A 22,977-nucleotide genomic window follows, 5' to 3' on the forward strand; every position below is an offset into this window, starting at 1 on the left:
CAAGCCTCACTTTAAGAGTTCAGGAAATGTAATGCTTGCCATTAGCACCAAAATTATAAATGAGGAGCTGGTGCAGACATCCAGATGGTAACATTAAATAAGACTTTCAACATTTCAGGCGGTATTCCACCTGTGACTTTGGGAGCTCTCATATACAGTGCATGGTCATTCCTTAAAACAATGGACAAAATAAAATAAAAGCTTTCCTGCACTATCTTAGAAAATGCTCAAATTATGATTTCTTTAAAAGTTGTGAGAAAGAAATCCTTTGAACTTACTGAAGTCATATAAAAAATGTGAACAAACACCATGAATCCAAGCAGAGCATTAAAAGCTTTGTTGATGACAGAAAGTAAATGGTAAATGGACTTGGTAAATGGACTTGTACTTGTATAGCGCTTTTCTAGTCTAGCTGACCACTCAAAGCGCTTCACTACATGAAGCGCTTATTGAAAGTAAGCTTCAATGTAGGTTTACAGTTAATGTAAAAAAAACCAACAACTTTTCAAGTAAATGTGGGCTGAGAGGAGTTGAATCCAAGTCCACCTTAAATACGTAAATAACAGTGGCTTTTTTTGTACCCCGTTTACAGCATAGCTGCATAGAGTGCTTGATGCTACTCAAGGACAAGAAACATTATTATACAGTCTCACAGTACTTTTAAACTAACTAATTACAGCAAAATGAAATGAGCTGTGAAGAAAATTTTCTATGCGTTGCTTTAAGATCAACGTGAATGATGAACTGAAGTTCATGCACTCGATTGTTCCATTCAAAATATTCCCAATAACATCACCTTTAAAAACGACTGCATACATCAAATCAAATAAAAAAAAGTTAATAAAAGAAGAAAAACAATGGAAAGGAATGACACTGACTGCATGTATTTTGGTGCGAGAGCTCAACCAATTCTGGAAACAGAAATAAAAAAGTCCCATCACACAAAATCCTGCTATCATCTCCCGCCGTCCAGGGATATCCTGCTGGAGGCAAACAGTGATGAGCTGAAGCCGTGTTTGTGCGGCACAGAGTGTGACGTGACCATGTCATTATCAGTAGATGGACTTAATGGTAAACCTCAGACTGTCTTCAGACTGAAGTGTCAAAGATGTAGAGGTGAGAAGGCATAAAATGGAATCTGGGCCTCGTCCTCGTCCACAAAGAAACACTGGAAGTAGGGCAGTTCGTCTGCAAAAGCAGTGAGACAGTTCAGAAGGGTGTTTTCACTTGAGATGACACTGATAATGAACTGCACACTAATGTATACTGCGGTTTTAATAAGGGAATTTTTTTTACCATCCATGAAAAAGCTGTCAGCCGGCTCTTCTGGAAAAAAAAACAAGAAAAGAAAATAACGTTAAAATGTTTTATTTGCAAACTCAAAATACAGCAACTAGACCTACCGAGTACCTTTAACCTTCTTGACAACTTTCTTCTCAACAGTTTTTTCTACAACAGTAGTTTTGTGAACGAATCAAGTTAATAAAGCTACACTGTGTATAATAAAACACTCAAAACTGAATTGCTTTAAAAACTCAATACCTTTCTTTGTAGGCTCCGATATCTCTCTAAGAACCCGATCTTCTGTAAATGGCAACATGTCATGAAAACATTTCAAGGAGATATTAAAGGCATTTATCTTGATTGTTTAACTACTGTTAATGGTTCTTCTTCACATCAACACTCTAGACCATTTAGGTTTCAAAGGCAGTTGCACACTTTACCTCTAGTTTCTTCTTTAGCTGCCGTCTTCTCAGCAGTTTTTCCTAAAACGACACAAAATAAGTTTTTGTCCATTAATGATTTATAGGATATACTGTGAACTGGTTTGATTTGATGTATTGGCATAACTAACTCTTGTTTCTGTTACAGACCCTTCCCTCAATCCATCCTCCAGGTCAGTATCGTAATATTGTTAAGAAAAGACATGCAGATGACCAGGAGAGGATAAATTAGATTAAATAGATAAATAAATGTATAAATAAATAAATATAAGAAAGCAATAAGCTTCAAGTCGGCCCCATTTACTGACTAGAAATCTTTATAAAGAGATTATAAGTCGTAGTTTAGGGTTCAAAGAATAGCTAATATTTTCTAATACTCTGTAATGATAATCAATTCTAATTTATTTGGAAATAGTAAAGCTTATGAAGACCCACTCTGTCTTTTAATCAACAGAAAATCGAAGCTAAATAGAAGATAAAAAGTTATAAAAAAAACAAACAACAAGGAGATTGACACAATTTGGCTTTGCAAATGCGTACTGAGAACTAATAACACAACAACAAGCATTGGTAAATAATTGGTCATAAATGATCAAACTTAATAGGTCATTAGTTATGACTTATAAACCCCTTATAAATGGGCCGTTATTAGAAAAAGGTCAATTCAGAGTTGATCTAACTACCAGCATGCAGTGATAGCACAGACATTACTGCAGCAGTGCTATTAATAGGTTTATCAGACATAAATCCATAAATCATTGTTTTTTCAGGAAAACAATTCTACTTATTTGTCTGGTCTATAAACATGAGATTATTCCCTTGCTGAGTGTAAACATGCACATGAATTTAGATTTTATTTGCAAAACTTAATCCAGACCATTTTCACTTCCAGCAGGGAAATATTCTCAGCTTTCAGCAGCAGGTTTAGTGTTTATCTTTTTTCATTGTGGCTGATTTCTCTTGAACAACTTAAAACATATACATATATATACATTTAAGGTTTGCAGTGGCCTGCGTGTTGTAATCAGATTACAAATTGTACAAATTGTAATCAGATTACCACTGCTGGTTACAATGAAGTGCTGTTTGAGCTGAAGCACCTGCAGGATTTTACCTTTCTTTGCACGGACTGGTTTGATCTTTTCCCTCAACATGGCTGTGCCACAAGGGATAAAAGTCGATAAAACAAAGAGTTCTTTTATTTGGGCAAAGATTTCTGGCAAAAACTGGCAATAATTTTCTCGGCATATTCAACAGAACATAGAATCTTCTTCTAGACACAAATTCTTAACAGATTTGCTGACTATCGACACATTGTACCAGTGATGTGTCACTAATGCTTTTGCCTCATAAAGTGACCTTCAGTAATGTGAGAAAATAGCTTAAAGAGCAACGCACCTTTCTTTACCGCAGCAGGTTTGTCCTTTTCTCTGGGGGTCTCCAGTTCTGTAAAGCGAAATCAAAAGTGAACAACTGACATACAGAACTTAAAACAGCAGAAAGTTAGTATTTTCCAACAATGCTAATAGAAACTTGAATTCAGCAGCATAGCCACGCCAAAATGAACTCTTGATAGCATGAGCAGAGCGTGAGGCATCTATAACTAAAAAGCTGTGATCGGTTTTTGAAAGTGTTCTCTAAAAACAGCTTTACTGACCAATAAAGTCTTAAAGTCTGCCTGGGCAACCCACTTCCTGGTTTGACCACTTTTGATGCTTCTGGTTTTGTGAACACATGCTTTGTGTTGTATGCCTCTATTTCTTCTAGATGGAGTTTTTCATAGAGCTTGAAGCTGTCAGATAGGCTGCCCAAATGTCAACATTTACAACACATTCCTAATGTTTGGTGGATCAGCCTGACCTAGTCAATTACAAATGTTCTATTAGCTTTCACAGAAGGACATGGATTGGTTTGTCATTTTCCCTCAACATGACCAGACTGTGAGAAAGAAAGTGTAGTTAATTTAGTATTTAGTTCTGGTGCCACGTACAGTATACTGTTGCTGCTTTAGCACTATGTTGCAATGTGTTGGATGATAATAGTTTTTGCAAGCTACAACACAGGAGCAGAATCTGCAGGCAGACAGCTTTAGGAAGCTACCTTTCTTCTTTAGCAGTGATTTGAACTTTTCCTTTTCCTTTTGTCTTTCAGTCTCTCTTTTAGAAGAAGCTAAAAAAATGACAAATAACACTTTTCAAAAGTTTTTAAAAGTAACGTTTTCAGAATCAATGTATGCACAATACGTAGAGAAAATACAGCATATGTCATGTCATGTCTGATGTGATTTAGGTGAATATAGGAGTGGAATACACTGCATGGGTTCATTCATGACTGAGTAGCGAGTCACAGCTCGACTGTCCCATTTCACTGCAGGGCACAGAGTCGCTTCATTGACTAAAATGTGCCCGAATGCTGTGGAGCATTTGAAAAAAAAACGGTTTCAACGGTTATAAGTACAGCTGAATTCACTGCACAGATGTTGTGCCACAGTCTGGAAAGTGAAACGCAGTCTTAATGAAACTTATTTTAATATACGCTTACTCGTCACTGTTTTTACAAAAAGATGGAACTTATGAGCACATACAGAGTGCCAAGGCCCATTTGAGTGTAGCTGTGTGTATACATGCATGATTTGTTTGACCTACTCCATCAGTCTCTGATTCTGAATATAAAACATGATAAAAGAAGCATTTCAGTCGTTCTGTTGATGGTCGCTAACTTCACAAAACAATAATGATGGATTATATAGGTATTACCTTTTTTGGCACGAGCTGGTTTGGACTCAACTTCTAAAGAGAAAAAAGAGAAAATGAGTGTCACGATGACTGATGGAATTCACGACTTCTTAAACTTGACTGATCAACTTGACAAAAGAACAACAGACAAGAAAAGTAACAGATGATTTTTTTCTGTTGTCAGTAGCTGCATGTTAGTAGAACCGGTCATGACTTGAGTTGTACCAGATTGGACTGAAATACCAACAGATCCATTTGCGCTCTTTACCTTTCTTCTTTTCAGCAGGTGTTGGTTTCGCCTTCGGAACTTGTGCTAAAAAACAAAACAAAACAATAACCCAAAGTGTATTTCAGCTTTGAATATGACAAAAACAAAAAAGTGGTAGATATTATGGTAGATAAAGTGTCAAAATCAAGCCTACTGACGAACTGGCACAAATACAGCCCAAACGACACTTATTACTGACATTAAAAATGTGAAACTCTTTATAAAGAAAATTGTTGAACTACTGAGAATCGATTGTAGGCTTCTATTCACATCATGTGCTGAGATGAATGGAAAAGGAGAATGAGAAAAAACTCAGAAACACCTTTTTTGGGAGACACTGGCTCGACCCTCTTCTCCTTGAGAACTACGGCTTCTAAAGAAAACAATAGCAACAACAAATCATTCCAGCTTTGGTTGCAAAAATCATTAATGTGTGGGATGTTATCACGGCAACAAATGATGTAATCCATTCCCACCATGCAACATCAAACATCTCCCAGCAGCAAAGCTGGATCACAAAAAAATGTTCATGGGAAATACAAACACTTGGACATATCGTAAACACATATACGATGAAGAGATTCATTGGAATTGAGTACATCTGGTTCTTTTCTTTACTTGACCAGTAAAATGTCATTGTAAATACCTTTTTTGGTCACCGCTGGTTTGACTTTTTCTCTCGGTTTTACGGCCACTACAGCAGAAAAAATAAAAATAAAAGCATTGATGGAAACATTCGGAGAATATTCAACATTTGAACGTGTATATTGAGCAATTTTCACTTTCTAAAGACGTATGGTGGTACATAAAAGAATTGAAAAAAAAAAAATCGGGTTAAAGATTTACCTTTCCTCAGTGGTATCGCCTTTGCCTTTTCTCTTGTAAAAGAGGCATTTCTGTCTGGTACTTCTAGCTCTGTGAGGATTAAAAAAGCTGTTCTGCTTAGTTACACATTCGGATATATACAGTTACTTAAACTTGAGCATAACACTTATGTTGTGTTACCTTTAACTGGTGGTGGTGGTTTTGTCTTGACTGGAGCAGGTTCTGAGTACACACAGTTCAGGTTCAGCAACACAAAAGTATAAAGCTAAGCACGAGAGTCATTCATTCTTAAAAGCTTTTGTAAAAGCAGTTTAAACTTCTGTTTTGAAACCTTGGCAGCTAAACACAACATTAATCATCAAACCAACATCCTGATGGTCTCATAAATGAAAAACAATATGGGTCATACTTGTCTTTGCGGAGACTGTTCGGATTTTTTCTTTTGGTACCTTGACCTCTGCAGAAAGGAAAAAAACATATTAATAATTATTATTAAGCAAGGGGTAAGATGTGACCCTGAAACCAAAGAAACTGATAATAAATTGAATTAAAGAGGAAACACCTTTCTTTATCGGCACTATTTTGACCCTCTCCTTCACCAGAGATGCATTTTTTGGGGCGCCTTCTTCTTCTGTCAACAGAAGTTTGAGAATGAAATCGATACTGTTTGCGTAGTTAGTGTAATAATCTAGAGGACATATATCAAGTCAAGCATCGGGATTACCTTTTGTCAAGATGAATGGTTCGCCCTTTTCTTTAGGAGCAGCAGCCTCTGTTTGTCAAATGCAAAATATTCATTTTCAGGAACATTTTCATTCTCAGGGTAATAAGTCCCATTGTTCTTTGTTCCCGAGACATTATCAAAAGACAGTATGGGTGTTACCTTTCTTGGCAGGGGCTGGTTTGGCTTTTTTCTTTGGTACTTCTAAGTCACAACAGAGGACATCGTGTTAGCAAAGCATCGCCTCTTGATCAGTTATTTTCTAAAGATTATACTGCAGACATTTGCATAATAAAACTGATAATCTGCTCATACTGATGATTAAAGTCAGTGTCTCTGGTGCATAAAAGAGACATCCATAATGAGACTGCCTGATAAATACACATTAACATTCATATTTCAGCGTGTTGTGTCACCTGTTTTTGTAACATTAAGATGTTCTTTCTTAAGAAGAGAAGCAACCTCCTGCTTGACTTCTTTGATTCTCCTTTTTGGTTTGGCATCTGGTATAAAAAGAAGAAAAACACATTTAACCGTTTTATAAAAACGTTTGGAAGGAATGAATATGATACAGAGATAAGGAAGCCTAAACTGTTTCGGCTCCGGTTGGGTTTATTTTTGACAAACTCTGTCAGCGACAACAGTTAAGTCGTATGAATTTGTACTGAAAACAGTTCATACCTCCCAAAGAGGGATTATTTTCTGTCACACAGTCCACATTTTTCACCAAAACAAACTATTCTTGAGCAGATAACCTTTTGAGGTAAATGCTACACTTTGGTCATTCAATGTCTGACTAAGCTCACTAATATCTGCAACACTAATTGCTTCCCCATCAGCTTCATCAAGACGAAAGTAGTTCACATGACACACTACTGTGTCTGAGCTATGCTGGAAACAAATAGAAGGTTGGCATTTAACTACCTGTCTTGGTAGCTCTCTTCTTCACAGCTTCCTTGTCTTTTTTCGGAGTAATCACGAGTTCCTCCCCTTCTTTTTGGAGCTTTGTTTTTTCCTTTTCCTCTTTGGGAATTGTCTCTCTCATCTCTTTGGCAGGTCTCTTTTCGTCTTGCGTAGACGTCTTTTTTTTCTTCATTTCTATTTCTGTTTGTGAAACCATTTCCACTTCTTTGTCCTCCACTGATGATATTTTTCTTTCTTTCTCTTCCTGTGAAGGTTTCAACACTTCTTTCTTTATCTGAGAAGGTTTCTTCACTTCCTTCATTTCCTTAGACTTAATCTCTTTGTCACTTGGATCCTTTTTGGGTTCTGTTTCGTCCTTAGATGGTTTTATTTCCATCTCTCCCCTGAGAGGTTCCTTCAGAGAGATTATTTTTCCTTCCTTGGGAGGTTTCTTGTCTTCTTTCTTTTCTTTTGGAGAGATCTTTACTTCTACCTCTTCTTTGGGAGGTTTCTTTTCTTCTTTCTTTTCTTTTGGAGGTTTCTTTGCTTCTACCTCTTCTTTGGCAGGTTTCTTTTCTTTGGGAGGTTTCTTTACTTCTACGTCTTCTTTTGGAGGTTTCTTTTCTTCTTTCTTTTCTTTTGGAGAGATCTTTACTTCTACCTCTTCTTTGGGAGGTGTCTTGTCTTCTTTCTTTTCTTTTGGAGAGATCTTTACTTCTTTCTTTTCTTTGGGAGGTTTCTTTAATTCTACTTCTTCTTTGGGAGGTTTCTTTTCTTTGGGAGGTTTATTTACTTCTACGTCTTCTTTTGGCGGTTTCTTTACTTCTACCTCTTCTTTGGGAGGTTTCTTTTCTTCTTTCTTTTCTTTTGGAGGTTTCTGTTCTTCTATGTCTTCTTTTGGAGGTTTCTTTACTTCTACCTCTTCTTTGGATGGTTTCTTGTCTTCTTTCTTTTCTTTGGGAAGCTTCTTTACTTCTACCTCTTCTTTGGAAGTTTTCTTGTGTTCTTTCTTTTCTTTTGGAGGCTTCTTTACCTCTACATCTTCTTTGGGAGGTTTTGTTTCCTCTTTCTTTTCTTTGGGAGGTTTCTTTGCTTCTACCTCTTCTTTGGGAGGTTTCTTGTCTTCTTTATTTTCTTTTGGAGGTTTCTTTACTTCTACTTCTTCTTTGGGAGGTTTCTGTACCTCTACATCTTCTTTGGGAGGTTTTGTTTCTTCTTTCTTTTCTTTGGGAGGTTTCTTTGCTTCTACCTCTTCTTTGGGAGGTTTCTTGTCTTCTTTATTTTCTTTTGGAGGTTTCTTTACTTCTACTTCTTCTTTGGGAGGTTTCTGTACCTCTACATCTTCTTTGGGAGGTTTTGTTTCTTCTTTCTTTTCTTTTGGAGGTTTCTTTGCTTCTACCTCTTCTTTGGCAGGTCTCTTTTCTTCTTTCTTTTCTTTTGGATGTTTCTTTACTTCTACCTCTTCTTTGGGGGGTTTCTTGTCTTCTTTCTTTTCTTTTGGAGAGATCTTTACTTTTACCTCTTCTTTGGGAGGTGTCTTGTCTTCTTTCTTTTCTTTTGGAGAGATCTTTACTTCTTTCTCTTCTTTGGGAGGTTTCTTTTCTTCTTTCTTTTCTTTTGGAGGTTTCTTTGCTTCTACCTCTTCTTTGGGAGGTTTCTTGTCTTCTTTCTTTTCTTTTGGAGAGATCTTTACTTCTTTCTCTTCTTTGGGAGGTTTCTTTTCTTCTTTCTTTTCTTTGAGAAGATTCTTTGCATCTACCTCTTCTTTAGGAGGTTTCTTTTCTTTTGGAGGTTTCTTTGCTTCTACCTCTTCTTTGGCAGGTTTCTTTTCTTTTGGAGGTTTCTTTGCTTCTACCTCTTCTTTGGGAGGTTTCTTTTCTTCTTTCTTTTCTTTTGGAGGTTTCTTTGCTTCTACCTCTTCTTTGGCAGGTTTCTTTTCTTTGGGAGGTTTCTTTGCTTCTACCTCTTCTTTGGGAGGTTTCTTTTCTTCTTTCTTTTCTTTTGGAGGTTTCTTTACTTCTACGTCTTCTTTTGGAGGTTTCTTTTCTTTGGGAGGTTTCTTTGCTTCTACCTCTTCTTTGGGAGGTGTCTTGTCTTCTTTCTTTTCTTTTGGAGAGATCTTTACTTCTACCTCTTCTTTGGTAGGTTTCTTTTCTTCTTTCTTTTCTTTGAGAAGATTCTTTGCATCTACCTCTTCTTTGGGGGGTTTCTTTTCTTTTGGAGGTTTCTTTGCTTCTACCTCTTCTTTGGCAGGTTTCTTTTCTTCTTTCTTTTCTTTTGGAGGTTTCTTTTCTTCTTTCCTTTCTTTTGGAGGTTTCTTTACTTTTACCTCTTCTTTGGGAGGTTTCTTTACTTCTACCTCTTCTTTGGGAGGTTTCTTTTCTTTTGGAGGTTTCTTTGCTTCTACCTCTTCTTTGGCAGGTTTCTTTTCTTTTGGAGGTTTCTTTGCTTCTACCTCTTCTTTGGGAGGTTTCTTTTCTTCTTTCTTTTCTTTTGGAGGTTTCTTTACTTCTACGTCTTCTTTTGGAGGTTTCTTTTCTTTGGGAGGTTTCTTTGCTTCTACCTCTTCTTTGGGAGGTGTCTTGTCTTCTTTCTTTTCTTTTGGAGAGATCTTTACTTCTACCTCTTCTTTGGTAGGTTTCTTTTCTTCTTTCTTTTCTTTGAGAAGATTCTTTGCATCTACCTCTTCTTTGGGGGGTTTCTTTTCTTTTGGAGGTTTCTTTGCTTCTACCTCTTCTTTGGCAGGTTTCTTTTCTTCTTTCTTTTCTTTTGGAGGTTTCTTTTCTTCTTTCCTTTCTTTTGGAGGTTTCTTTACTTTTACCTCTTCTTTGGGAGGTTTCTTTACTTCTACCTCTTCTTTGGGAGGTTTCTTTTCTTCTTTCCTTTCTTTTGGAGGTTTCTTTACTTTTACCTCTTCTTTGGGAGGTTTCTGTACCGCTACGTCTTCTTTAGGAGGTTTCTTTTCCTCTTTCTCTTCTTTTGGAGGGTTCTTTACTTCTACCTCTTCTTTGGAAGGTTTCTTTTCATCTTTCTTTTCTTTTGGAGGTTTCTGTACCGCTACGTCTTCTTTTGAAGGTTTCTTTTCGTCTTTCTCTTCTTTTGGAGGTTTCTTTACTTCTACCTCTTCTTTGGAAGGTTTCTTTTCTTCTTTCTTTTCTTTGGGAGGTGTCTTGTCTTCTCTCTGTTCTTTTGGAGGCTTCTTTACTTCTACCTCTTCTTTGAGAGGTTTCATGTCTTCTTTCTTTTCTTTTGGAGGCTTCTTTACTTCTACCTCTTCTTTGGGAGGTTTCTTGCCTTCTTTCTGTTCTTTTGGAGGTTTCTTTACTTCTACCTCTTCTTTGGGAGGTTTCTTATCTTCAGTCTTTTCTTGTGGAGGCTTCTTTACTTCTGCATCTTCTTTTGGAGGTTTCTTGTCTTCCTTCTTTTCTTTTGGAGGTTTCTTTACTTCTACCTCTTCTTTGGGAGGTTTATTTTCTTCTTTCTTTTCTTTTGGGGGTTTCTTTACTTCTACCTCTTCTTTGGGAGGTTTCTTTTCTTCTTTCTTTTCTTTTGTAGGTTTCTTTACTTCTACCTCTTCTTTGGGAGGTTTCTTATCTTCAGTCTTTTCTTTTGGAGGCTTCTTTACTTCTACCTTTTCTTTGGAAGGTTTCTTGTCTTCTTTCTTTTCTTTTGGAGGCTTCTGTACTCCTATGTATTCTTTGGCAGGTTTCTTTTCTTTTGGAGGTTTCTTTTCTTCTACCTCTTCTTTGGGAGGTTTCTTGTCTTCAGTTTTTTCTTTTGGAGGCTTCTTTACTTCTATGTCTTCTTTTGGAGGTTTCTTTTGTTCTTTCTTTTCTTTTAGAGGTTTCTTTACTTCTACCTCTTCTTTGGGAGGTTTCTTGTCTTCTTTCTTTTCTTTTGGAGGTTTCTTTACGACTATGTCTTCTTTGAGAGGTTTCTTGGCTTCTTTCTTGTCTTTTGGAGGTTTAATTACTTCTGCCTCTTCTTTGAGGGGTTTCTTCACTTCTACGTCTTCTTTGGGAGGTGTCTTGTCTTCTTCCTTTTCTTTTTGAGGCTTTTTTACTTCTACATCTTCTTTGGGAGGTTTCTCATCTTCTTTCTTTTCTTTTGGAGGTTTCTGTACTTCTATGTATTCTTTGGCAGGTTTCTTTTCCTTTGGAGGTTTCTTTTCTTCTACCTCTTCTTTGGGAGGTTTCTTATCTTCTTTCTTTTCTTTTGGAGGTTTCTTTACTACTACATCTTCTTTTGGAGGTTTAATTACTTCTGCGTCTTCTTTGAGGGGTTTCTTCACTTCTACATCTTCTTTGGAAGGTTTCTTTTCTTCTTCCTTTTCTTTTGGAGGTTTCTTTACTTCTGTGTCTTCTTTGGGAGGTTTCTTTTCATCTTTCATTTCTTTTGGTTTCTTTACTTCTACCTCTTCTTTGGGAGTTTTCTTTTCTTCTTTCATTTCTTTTGGTTTCTTTACTTCTACCTCTTCTTTTAGAGTTTTCTTTTCTTCTTTCATTTCTTTTGGTTTCTTTACTTCTACCTCTTCTTTTAGAGTTTTCTTTTCTTCTTTAATTTCTTTTGGTTTCTTTACTTCTATGTCTTCTACTTCTTTTAAGGGAGGTTTGTCTTCTTCCTTTTCTTTTGGAGGCTTCTTTATTTCTATTTCTTCTTTAGGAGGTTTCTTTTCTTCTTTCTTTTCTTTTGGAGAGATCTTTACTTCTACCTCTTCTTCAGGAGGTTCGTCTTCTTCCTTTTCTGTTGGAGGCTTCTTTACTTGTACGTCTTCTTTCGGAGGTTTCTTTACTTGTACTTCTTCTTTTGTAGGCTTCTTCACTTCTATGTCTTCTGTGGGGGGTATCTCTTCTTCTTTTCTGTCTTTCAGAGGTTTCTTTACTTCTACTTCTTCTGTAGGAGGTGTCTTTTCTTCTTTCGGAGATTTCTTTAATTCTACATCTTCTCCGGAAGGTATCTTTTCTTCTTTAATTTCTTTTGAAGGTCTCTTTACTTCTATGTCTTCTGTGGGAGGTGTTTTTACTTCTTTCTCATCTTTTGTAGATTTCTTTATTTCTTCTTCTTGTGTTAGATGTTTTTCTACTTCTATTTTTTCCTCTTTTGGCTTCTTCATTCTTTCCCCCTCTTCTCTATGTTTTTCTTTCTCTTCTGGTGTTAGTTTCTCAGCTTCTTTTCTCAAAATATTTTCAGCTGTTATGTCTATTATTAATGTCTTTTCCTGTATTTCCTCCATGGGAGGTGTTCCCTCTTCCTTATCTTCTGTTGCTATTGTCTTTTCTTTGTCTTCTTTAAATGGCTTTGCCTCCTCTTTCATATCTTGTTCTTCTAAAAGAAACCATGATAATATATCTTAAAATTAACACCTGGCAATGACAATCTTTCATCTGATCAACCCATCAAGTACAGTTTATATGGATACATTTTCAGAACACCTTTTTGGTAATATTTAATATTCCTTACATACATTTATTTTATATGCAACAAAGATATTTGATATAATATGTACCTATATTTTATCGGTTTATTGATTTTACATGTTATTTTTCATGGTCACCAATGAATGTCATTACCTTTTGCTTTTATAGGTAACTTGTCATGGGGTTTGATCTCAGGTTTGACCTCCTCCTTTGGCTTTACTTCTTTTAGTTCTGAAACTACAGTTTCCTCTTCTTTGGCTATATATTCTTTTTCGTCCTCCTCTTCAGATCCTGGAACTTTGAGATCTGTAAGCATCAACGCATTTTTAAAGGCACGATTGTCACACATGTTGATCACATCTTTATGTTGATATCGTATCAGTGCAAGTGAGTAAAATGTTAGAAAACTTCTGTCATTGCTTGTTTCCTTCAGCTTTTCGAGAACTAAAGTATATTTTAGAAAGCAACATGCATTTCTTGCCATTTATTTGACCAGCACAACAACTTTAATGATTTAATATATAAATACAAGCTGAAATGACCTGCTGATGTCAACCTTTGATTGCAGGTGTTTTGTTAAATGTCCAAATTTTTATTATCTAAACAATAAACTGTAAGCGACAAGGCTGAATGTTCTGCTTAATGATTAGTAGTCATACAACCAATTTACAAATTACACTGTTAGAACACCAGGAAGGAAAACTTTAAAATACAGTCACGAAACAGCAACCATCAAACCTTCAGTTATGACACAGCAAGGTGGTTAAGGAGCATTTGGTACTCCCTTTGATGAATTCATTATTAATCAAGACAGTCAACATATTCTAGTGACTTTAATGGCAACAGGATGATGAATACTTGATGATAATGGCTATTGTTTTGTACCTTTCTCATGTTTATCGCCGTGTTCTTTATGTGACACTCTGGCTTTTCTGAGCCTCTTGAAGGGACTGCGAGTCTTCCTCTTTTGTTCAGTCTTCCTGCTCTCACTGTTGTTGTTATTTTCATCGCGATCATCACTTATGCCAGTGAACTCAAATTCTTTGTAATCAGGTAATGAAGTTGTTTTGACTTCCTCTTCCTCGTGTTCACTAGTTTCAGGTACTGCGCTGTCATTTTCAAGCTTTTCAGATAACATTATTTTAAGTTCAAGTTCTTGGGCAAAGGACTCTTTTTCTTTGTCTTCATCTTTATCTTCCTCATCAGTTTTTTCAAACTGATCTCCAACATCACTGCCAGGTTTATCAGTGCTTTGTTCATATCTAGCTTCATCAACATGGAGATCGCCGTATTCAATTTCCACTTCTTCTGTTTTTATCTCTTCTTCTTCTGCTTTTGTTTCCTCTTCTTCCTCCTTCTCCACATCTTCTACAAGTACATATGTTTTGGTGTCCTCCTCTTCTTTCCTATTTTGTTCCAAATCCTCTTTCATTTTGTTTTCCTCCCTTTGCTCATCCTCTACAGCCTCATTGGTTATTCTTTCCTGCTGTTGATCTTGTATTACTTCATCAGTTTCCTCTGCATCTTCCTTTTCATCCTTATTGACTGAAAAAGTGTTTTCAGTTTTGGGTTCCTCCTCCTCCAACTCGATATGCTCTACTACTCCCTCTGCTGGATGTTTCTTCTCTCCCTCTAACACAGTCTGCTCTGTCCTAATGTGTCTCTCTTCTTCTTGTTCTTGCCGTATTTCGAATTCCTCCTTCTCTTTACCATCACCTTCCTCTTCTTTCTGCTCTTCTTCTTGCTTCAGCTGTTCTGCATCCTCCTTTGTTGCATTCTCTTCTTCCTCATTATCATTCTCTTCTTCCTCTCCCCTTTCCTCCTCCCTGCTGTCATCATCTGTGATTTCATCCCCATTCAGTGAAAGCTCAGGTTGCGTTTCTTCGACAAGTTTCACTAGTGATGTGATAGCAGTGAATTTAGAACCCGTTATTGATCTCGAATCTTATTATTGTAACTATTAATGAAAAAACAAACAAGCATCTACCCTCATCATCCTCTGCCTCAGGCAGTCGCGCTGTACCGGCAGCTTGGGTGGACTCTTCAGCCTCCGCTTCCTCTGTATTTGAGCCTGCACTTTTCTCTGCAGCCGAGGTAGCTTCATCTTCCGCAGCGTGCATCATCTCTGTAACTGTATTATGAATCCTTGTCATCACTTTAAAGTGACAATTACATCTTTGGCAATTCATAAGAAAATGCAGCTCAAAATCTGATTTTGAGTACAAACAATAACATTTTTGGGGTGAAATTAGGGTGAAATGGCAAGTGGCTATGATAATTCATAATATTGCTTATGACAGTGTACACCACATCTTCCAATTTGTGTCTTTTCCTGTTTAATATCAATATTGATAGAGTTTTTGTAATTGACTTATCCCATACTTTGCTTCTGGCCATTGATTAAAACACACCCTGCCAGCGGTTCTCTAACGCATTATCAACTAAAATATGGACATTGATATGGTAATATTTAATTCACAATACTAAATAATGCTTTATTCAATTTCTTTCAAATGTATCAAACAAAGTGTTGGTAATAACGGCGTTAGAGTATAACAGCATTACTAACGCTGTCTCACTGTACGCTCTGACTGCCAAACACAACAAGATAGCGTCAATGGCGACGAGCCAGGGAAATTCAAAGGTAGCGTCCTCAAACTGCAAGCACTACTTCTCGCTCATTTTAATTAAAAGAAAGAATGTTTATGTAACATGCACACTATGCCCAGGAAAAAAGTCTTTATCCACGTCTGCCTCAAGCAACTCCAATCTTATGAAGCACCTCACATCAACACACACTAACATAGCAGGCTGTAATCTATTGAGTTTAAATAAATACCAAATGTTCTAAAATACTGTATATAGTGTTTTTTATTCTTCAATCAGTTAATATAAACATCTTTGACGTCAAAGATGTTATAGAACGTAATAGCGTATAGAACATGAAAAATAACATCACAGTTACTTTGCTGAGTAACTAATTACTCTTACAATGAGGTAACTGAGTTACTAACTCAGTTACTTTTTGGGAGAAGTCATTTGTAACTGTAACTAATTACTTTTTTAAAGTAAGATGACCAACACTGATCAAAGATGTGGTGGAGACTTTCATAATTACATGCGCAGGTCAAGTGAAATATTTCATGTTAACACCCACATAATCCAATTAAGACAATCAAAATAGATGGAAATTTATAGACATGATGGCACTGTTTTGCTAGCTGAGCACTTTATTAGCTTTAATTTAAGAGTATTTATAAGTATGGGTTGTTTCCCAGGAATTTTAAAGCACTGTCACGTCAGCTTTGCTGCATTCAGCTGAATGTGAACACACAGTATTTCAATATACACTTCAGAACTGATGTGGCTGCTTAGGTCTTCTGTCGCAATCACTAGTAAACATTAGTGACCTGGTGTCAATGCTAACAGACACATATTTCATTCTCCAAACCTCCATATTTTTTTCAATGTGTCATTCTAGTTGAGGTTGAACTCAATTTCATCTTTCCAAAGAATGCTGTTTCAGAGCTGCTCTGGCTATTGAAGATGTTTTTTTGGTAAAGTCTAATCCATCCTTTGTATTCCTGAGGCTTATGGTTTCTGGTTTTGTGGTGAACCCTCTGTACTTTCTGCAGAGTTTTGTTTTCTAGTTTAATGATGTGAACAGATTTATTTTTTCACTGTGGAAATAATCCATTAATCGTTCACCTCTGTTGTCTTCTGTGGACATCTACGGGCTGTTTTGTATTGCCAAGCTCAACAGTCTGTTTTTGTTATTTCTCAGAATATAACAGAGTGTTGATTTATCCATTCCTGATGTGTCTGCTCTTGCTCTGATAGATCTGAATTTGTTTTTGACACTTTTTGCTGTGTGCTTTGTGTGGACAGTGACAGCTTCCAAATGTAAAAACCACACTGCAAACCAATTATTTGCTTAAAATAGGATGGAGGAACAGCCCCCGCTTGAAGTCTGCATTCTAAACCCAATATTCAGGAATTCGACTAACGAAAGTTGTCTCTGTTTAAATCAATATTTCCAGGTTCAATTGTGCACATGACATCCATTTAAAATGGTGACAGTCAGTCAGACTGTGCATGAAACAAACACAAACAGAGGAATGCAACTCATAAAGACACATTAATTGATTAATTAATTAAAGACAAGTTTTCATATGCAGTGTTACAAGGACAAACTTTTTCTAATGGAAACAAAACACCACAGCTGTATGAAACTTTTGGCAAACAAATCAGTTCACAGTTTTAGAAAAGGTTACAACATAAAATTCAGTCAGAGACAAAGAAATGGATGAATGTAGTCCCTAAGTCCATAACAATTATACATTATAACGATAAACAATGGTTATGATGAAGATTGGCCCATACCACACACCACAGGGCTGACACACACACACAAAATGCCTTAGGGTTGCTGTATTATACTGGACTGTAAGGCGTTTTGATAAAGGACACCACATTATCATCATGCATAATGTGGCAGGAAATCAGAAATACAGACATCAGTGCAGGCATGCAGGAAAAGAATACATTTGGCAAGTCTGTGTACTGTATTTGCTGTCAACACACATTGAACCTGTTGGCTAATACATTTTAAGCTGAAACGTGCTGTAATGAGGTGTTTTCTTACCTTTTTCTAATGAAGGTAGAAATTCACCTGTGTTTAAAATATTTAAAGAAAGATGATTGCTTTTAAAGGGATCATTACCTGAATTATTGCAATCAAAACAGGTGAATACGGGCGTACATACCTTTTCTTCTAACCAAATTGATGCCTGATGGAGAAGCTACAGTTTCATCTAAAGAGAGAGATTTTTTTTTTAAAGAACTGCCAGTTGTAAAATGCATGACAATAATTAAGCAATTATATGTTTCAAAGTGTATAAAAAAAACAATAAAAAAGTTACCTTTTTCAGTAACCACGTTTACAACTGGAGAGGAAACTGGTTCACCTAAAACAAAACAAATTCTGTATACAACAATGTATTTTTGGCAGTTTCATTTTACACATACAGATCAAAACCTATGAACAACCCGAGACAGTAGGATTTAATTTATGCAAACAATCTCACCTTGATCACCAACAAGTATGCTTGACATGTAACCCAAGAACAAGTCCTTCTTATCACTTAACTCCAGCACTGCTTCCTCAACTACTTTCATCGGATCAACGGACGCTTCAGGCACGATCCCTGAAAATCAAAGTATGAAAGTTTGAGTAAAAGATCCTTCATTTTCATGCCATCGTATCCTTATATTCTGAAAAACACAGTGGACAGTGGCCACATTATGAGATGTAAATATATTCCTTGCACAGAATATGTTATAACAGACCTTGTTCACCAGTCAGTGTTGTAGAGAGGTAGCTCACAAGCATGTTTATCTGTTCTTTAGTGATTTCTGCTGTTGTCTTCAGGACTGACATGGGACTGAATCCTACAGCCTGCTGGATATCTGATTGACAGAAAAAGGAAATCAATCATTCATGAAGTTTGTGAAAGCTCCAACTAACAAGCCACGTTAGAGTTTGCATTTTAATGTATACCGTTTAATGTATCCAGTATCACATCGAAGACTGCACAGAGCACATCCTGGATGTAGCCTGCTATTCCACTCACAAAGCCATTAGTAACACTGAAGACATGTCGACCAATGACCACAGGGTCAACAAAGCTAATGTCAGTTGTTCCTGAGAAGAACAGCACACAATCAAAGCAAATGTCTAGTTACTACAGGTATTAAATGCAATGTTATAGCCGATTCACATCAACACAAGCTGGTATTTCACGAGTTATAATGTTGATTTAGTAGTCAATTTGTAACAGATATATAGATAAAGTGAGTAGACAATAAATGTAAAACAAAATGGATGTGAAGTTATACAAGACTGTTTCCAAAAAACCTGGGACATGGTTGTTAAAAAAAAAATCAACATGCTCTTAAAGACTGAAAGAAATTGTGTGGTGGAAATCTCTCAGTGCTATCAGGAACACTTCTGAAAAGAATCTTGGTCTTGCCTCCATGAATGCAAGTTAAAATTCTACATATACTATGTAGAAATCCTATTGATTATTTTTCTTTATACTAAATCAAATTTAATGTAGAGATTTAATATTTTTTCCGTTTGCCTGTTTCATGTAACCACTGAACAACATACAAAAGAGAGAAAAAAAATAAAGAGAATGTACCTTTGAAAACATCCTGTATTGTGTCCACGATTGCACAGAGAATGTCCCGGATGTAGCCCAGTACTCCACACACTGTGTTATCTGTAACTCTGAAGACATCTCTACCGATGACAACTGGGTCAATGAAGCTAATATCAGTGGCTCCTGAATAAACACAAACAGGAAACAAACAAGCACAGCTACAGGATGAAAGATAAATCAGGTAAACCCTGTTGAGTATTCAATCTTAACTGTTAAGATGTTGCAGGTTCAAAAAAGAGAGAGTAAATACCTTGCACTACACCCAGTATAGTGTCCAGGATGAGGCAGAGCACATCCTGGATGTAGCCCGCCGTTCCACACATGAACTCATTAGCTACATTGAAGAAACCTCTGCCTATTATCACAGGGTCAATGTAGCTAAGATCAAGTTTTCCTGCAACAAAAAAACCCAGATTCAAATCAGTTCACCAATTATTCAACCAGACAGTTAGAGGGCAGCAATATTTAGTGAAATTAATCAAAAGATTTGTTTTTCTGTCATTTGATTATGTGTGAAACTGGTTAAATAAGTTAGAAAATAATACTTGAAAATGACATACACACCTTTTCTTATATCCAGTATCATATCCAATAAATAATCCACAACAGCGCACAGTGAGTCTCTGAGGACGCCCACCACTCCAGACACAAAGTCATTGGTTGAATGAAAAACTCCTCGACCAATGACCACAGGATCAATGTAGCTGAGGTAGAAGTTTCCTGAAGTCCGGAAAGATGGGTACCTCAAATTATTACTAAACTCTTATTTTCCTATCATTTTTTTTCCTTAGAATTAGTGAATTGTCATACCTTCCTCATCAGACAAATAGTGAACAAATCCATCTTTTGCCACTGTTATTTCCTCAGCTGCATAAGTAGCAGCCGACATAGGGTCACTTAAATCAGGTGCACACTCTGGAAGAGAAGCAAGGATATGCATCACAGTCTAATACTAGTAAACACAGAAAAGCATGTCAGGCTGAATGTCCCACTTGTGTACCTTGGAACTTATTGAGCAGACTGGACATTTCGTCAACAGCATCGTTTACAGCTTGAACAGGGTCCGTTATAATTTGTTGAATATCTGATAATAAAGGGAAACAGGTTCATAACTCTACATATGTGTCAGCCAAAATGACTGAGGCAGCAAAGCAAATGTACTTTTAGGTATAGAGACTCACCAGGTACTGTCTTGTACTCCACAAAGTCAAACATCACCACACCCACAACCACCCAGGACAAGAGAGCAGCCAGGGCAATCAGCAGCTCCACAGACATTTTGAGCTTCCCGAGGAGCCCCCAACCTTTTGATTTGAGAGAGCTCGTCTGTGGTGCTGCTGCTCCACTGGAGGCCCCACTGGCTGCATCGACAGAGGGGGATTTGGCTCCTGTATATGGAAAAACATATTGATACACAAGTCAAGCTGGGAGGATATAACAGTTAAAAAAAAGTCAAATGTTTTGGGTCTTAAAGTGTTTTGGGATTTCTATATATGATTATGTCATGACTACTATATATATGATATAGAAATGCTACAAATTCAGTTGTGATTTCTGATGAATATGATGAGTGTATCATAAATATATCACAAAAATAAGATAACACAGTTTGTCCACCAGAGGGCATTGCACTGATATTTTTAGGTTTGGGATTTAAAGCGTTCCTCTGGGGACATATCTCCTAATCCCAACTGGGTCTGTCAATGTTCTGTTAACTTTTTTCACCTTTGGAAAGACACAATCAGTTGGAGTCTTGAAAATAAAAGACATTGCAAAAGTCTCTCTACACACGAGTGTAATGTTTCAAAATGATCCAGAGGCACACGTTGAGTCAGCGTCTGCCACTGACTAAAACACAACAACTTCTTCTTGTCGGTTTTCAAGACTCATCCTGTGTATTCATCTGAACCAGATCCACTTCAAATCAGCAAGGAAGCCAAGAACCAAATAAAAAAAATACAGACAATTCTAGTAAAGTAAAATCCCTTTAAAAGCAATTTTGTAAAATAACAGAAGATAGTGGCTCTTATTCATATTGCAGAAGATCCTTGTAGATTTAGTTTTGCCTTGAATATCAGGCTGTCAGGATTGAATGTTGTCAAAAAAATGTTTCAGACATTAAAGGAGGAATATTTCCAAGATATTAACACATTCAAATTTCTCACAATAATCTTTTGGTAACAACAATTCAACTAGTGACACAGCTTAGTCCAATATCTAACGAGGAAGTTCCTGTGGAACATAATGTCTGTCTGTCCGGCCTTATCATCTACACACAGCAGCCAATCATGACAGATGATAGCTCCTGTTTGATTGAAAGATTAACACATTCCATATTGGAGACAGTGTGTTCAGCTACTGCTTTCACTGAATATCATCACATACCTTTAAGACCCATTCCTCTGTTTTATAGTCATTTATATTGTTGTTATCAACATCTTATATGATATATCTGTTTAGAAACATCTGATGAGCAGAAAACCCATGCCATTCCAGGTCCAAAGCAAGATTATTATATATTTTCCTCCTGTTCAGTACAGTGAAGAATGGTTGTGACATTTAATGGCATCCTCACACCCTTCAGTAAACAGAGCGTAACAGCATCTGTATTGCCGTACTTAAAGACTGTCAAGGTGTTAGAGACACCTTCAAACTGTGAGTGAACTATAAGCATGCCCCTGACACATGACACATCTCCACATATGTAAAGGGTAGCCGGTGGAAGTACTCCAAAAGAATTCCCTTAATTCAGATGAAATATCCTCTAAGTACAGACACTACCAGCTTTTCACAACATTCAACATTTGCTTGTAATAGCACGTCTTACTGACACAGTTCAAATCCTGAAGCCAAAACAGAAAAAAAGGTTGGAGAACACAACTTGTCTGAACAGATTACAGAAGACTGCTTTTGTTGATATCCACTTTACAGCTTTTAGATATAATAGGGTACTATGGCAAAAATGAGTTGGTTTTTAAAGCAAAGAAATAAATGCTTCCTCCTCCAGAGTTGGAAACCCAGACGTCAGCAGCAGCAGGCATGCCTGTCACAGGACAGCAATGCTAATACTCTTGCTACATGATATCTTGTATTAATAGCAACTAACTTTCAACACATACTCCAAGGAGGACTCAGCTTATCAAAATATTGCAGTTTATCTATCGCTCAGCTTGTTTTATTGAGGATGTTTGAGTTCTACCGCTCACTTACAGTTAATTTGACCAGCAGTGGTTAATGATACATGTACAACAATCCTACCTTCTGCCATTGTGGAGACTATTTCAGGTAGGATCCTCTGAGCTGGGGGCAAAGCCCGCTCATGCAGAACTGACTGGTGACAGCTTCAGTATATCCAATCAGTCCCAACTTATCAATCAAAAATGTCCAAGTCCCAGTTGATAAATTATTCCATTTCCACTTGGGGATCACAGTCCTGTTTCCTTCCCCATGTTATCCAAAAGAAGGTGTTGGGAGAAAAAATAAGAACATGGAAAATTAAGAATAAATTGTAAGCTCGCAAGTGTTAGGAAATTTAGAGCTGCCAATGCGGCAGCGTTGAAGAAGGGGGTCTGTGGCGGTGGAGCAAAGCAAAGCAGGGGATGAAAGAGCCAAGCTAAGCACAGCGTTGGGTAGGGTGAGGGGAACGACAGAGTATCCCACCCAGTGTTATTGGCACCTCACATGGGTATAGGTCAGCACAGAGACCAGAGAACTTTATGGTAACTTTATCCTCCAGAAGGCCCAGGTTATTCTTAGCGGGAGCTCGGCACACCAGCTGCTCCGACAGGCCTTTTTTGGCATTTGAAGGGTGTGTGCGATCAGATCAGCTGCTTGAGTTGGGCACCCCCACTGGTCGCCATTAAAATCTGCTCTCCAAACAACAAATTCTGTGAACAAAATCAGGACTTGACAACAACATAGAGGGAAATCGTCTTTATTCAATTTGCTGCTCAGTACAATATTCTCATATTTGAGGCCACCAAATCTCTTATGAGAGAAGATACTAATTAGATATTTTATTATGTTCAGGATTTGATTTTGATTACCTATTACTTTTCTGATGGCATGAGGTGTCATGAGAGCAAACAGTTAGCAAAATCATCACTTCAACCATGGATGGAAAAGTGATGTCCAGTAGTAACATTAATGCAGCACCATCA

The 22,977-nt window shown here is 37.1% G+C and overlaps 2 protein-coding genes and 1 long non-coding RNA gene across 17 annotated transcripts; 1 reads left to right on the forward strand and 2 right to left on the reverse strand.

Annotated features, from left to right (window-relative positions):
- Nucleotides 1-448: 448 nt before the first annotated feature.
- Nucleotides 449-11,603, reverse strand: LOC140270008 (uncharacterized). Of its 14 annotated transcripts, none has more exons than XM_072365068.1 (29): nt 11,020-11,603; nt 10,582-10,641; nt 9,982-10,041; nt 9,754-9,813; nt 9,676-9,705; nt 9,520-9,567; nt 9,184-9,213; nt 8,800-9,105; nt 8,530-8,709; nt 8,276-8,499; nt 7,912-8,095; nt 7,198-7,791; nt 6,690-6,776; nt 6,436-6,477; nt 6,277-6,324; nt 6,115-6,183; nt 5,962-6,009; nt 5,733-5,774; nt 5,574-5,642; nt 5,374-5,421; nt 5,050-5,100; nt 4,728-4,772; nt 4,481-4,513; nt 3,825-3,893; nt 3,123-3,170; nt 1,725-1,766; nt 1,543-1,584; nt 1,297-1,326; nt 449-1,188 (listed from the first exon to the last, which is right to left on the reverse strand). In XM_072365068.1, exons 1-29 carry the CDS (start codon nt 11,564-11,566, stop codon nt 1,103-1,105), a joined length of 3,222 nt encoding a protein of 1,073 aa, XP_072221169.1. In that variant the 5' UTR covers nt 11,567-11,603; the 3' UTR covers nt 449-1,102. The 14 variants fall into 14 exon arrangements, with proteins under 14 accessions (XP_072221169.1, XP_072221166.1, XP_072221167.1 ...); XM_072365065.1 differs by having other exon boundaries at nt 9,460-9,535; nt 9,632-9,705; XM_072365066.1 differs by having other exon boundaries at nt 9,520-9,549; nt 9,616-9,705.
- LOC140270011 (uncharacterized) lies at nt 9,107-10,052 on the forward strand. Of its 2 annotated transcripts, none has more exons than XR_011907681.1 (3): nt 9,107-9,213; nt 9,676-9,753; nt 9,982-10,052. It is a non-coding gene; the product is annotated as an uncharacterized lncRNA (long non-coding RNA). The 2 variants fall into 2 exon arrangements; XR_011907680.1 differs by having other exon boundaries at nt 9,676-9,705; nt 9,952-10,025.
- LOC140269813 (uncharacterized) lies at nt 11,587-22,483 on the reverse strand. The gene is made up of 17 exons (XM_072364797.1): nt 22,076-22,483; nt 19,999-20,205; nt 19,818-19,901; nt 19,628-19,732; nt 19,382-19,537; nt 19,068-19,211; nt 18,797-18,940; nt 17,943-18,062; nt 17,681-17,800; nt 17,516-17,560; nt 17,360-17,407; nt 17,239-17,265; nt 14,581-14,724; nt 13,479-14,489; nt 12,747-12,899; nt 11,648-12,501; nt 11,587-11,592 (listed from the first exon to the last, which is right to left on the reverse strand). The coding sequence occupies exons 1-17, from the start codon at nt 22,083-22,085 to the stop codon at nt 11,587-11,589; spliced, it is 3,378 nt and encodes a 1,125-aa protein (XP_072220898.1). The 5' UTR covers nt 22,086-22,483.
- Nucleotides 22,484-22,977: the final 494 nt, after the last annotated feature.

The sequence above is a fragment of the Leuresthes tenuis genome, unplaced genomic scaffold (assembly GCF_036924035.1).
Source record: "Leuresthes tenuis unplaced genomic scaffold, fLeuTen1.0.hap1 SCAF_15, whole genome shotgun sequence".
Lineage (NCBI taxonomy): Eukaryota > Metazoa > Chordata > Actinopteri > Atheriniformes > Atherinopsidae > Leuresthes > Leuresthes tenuis.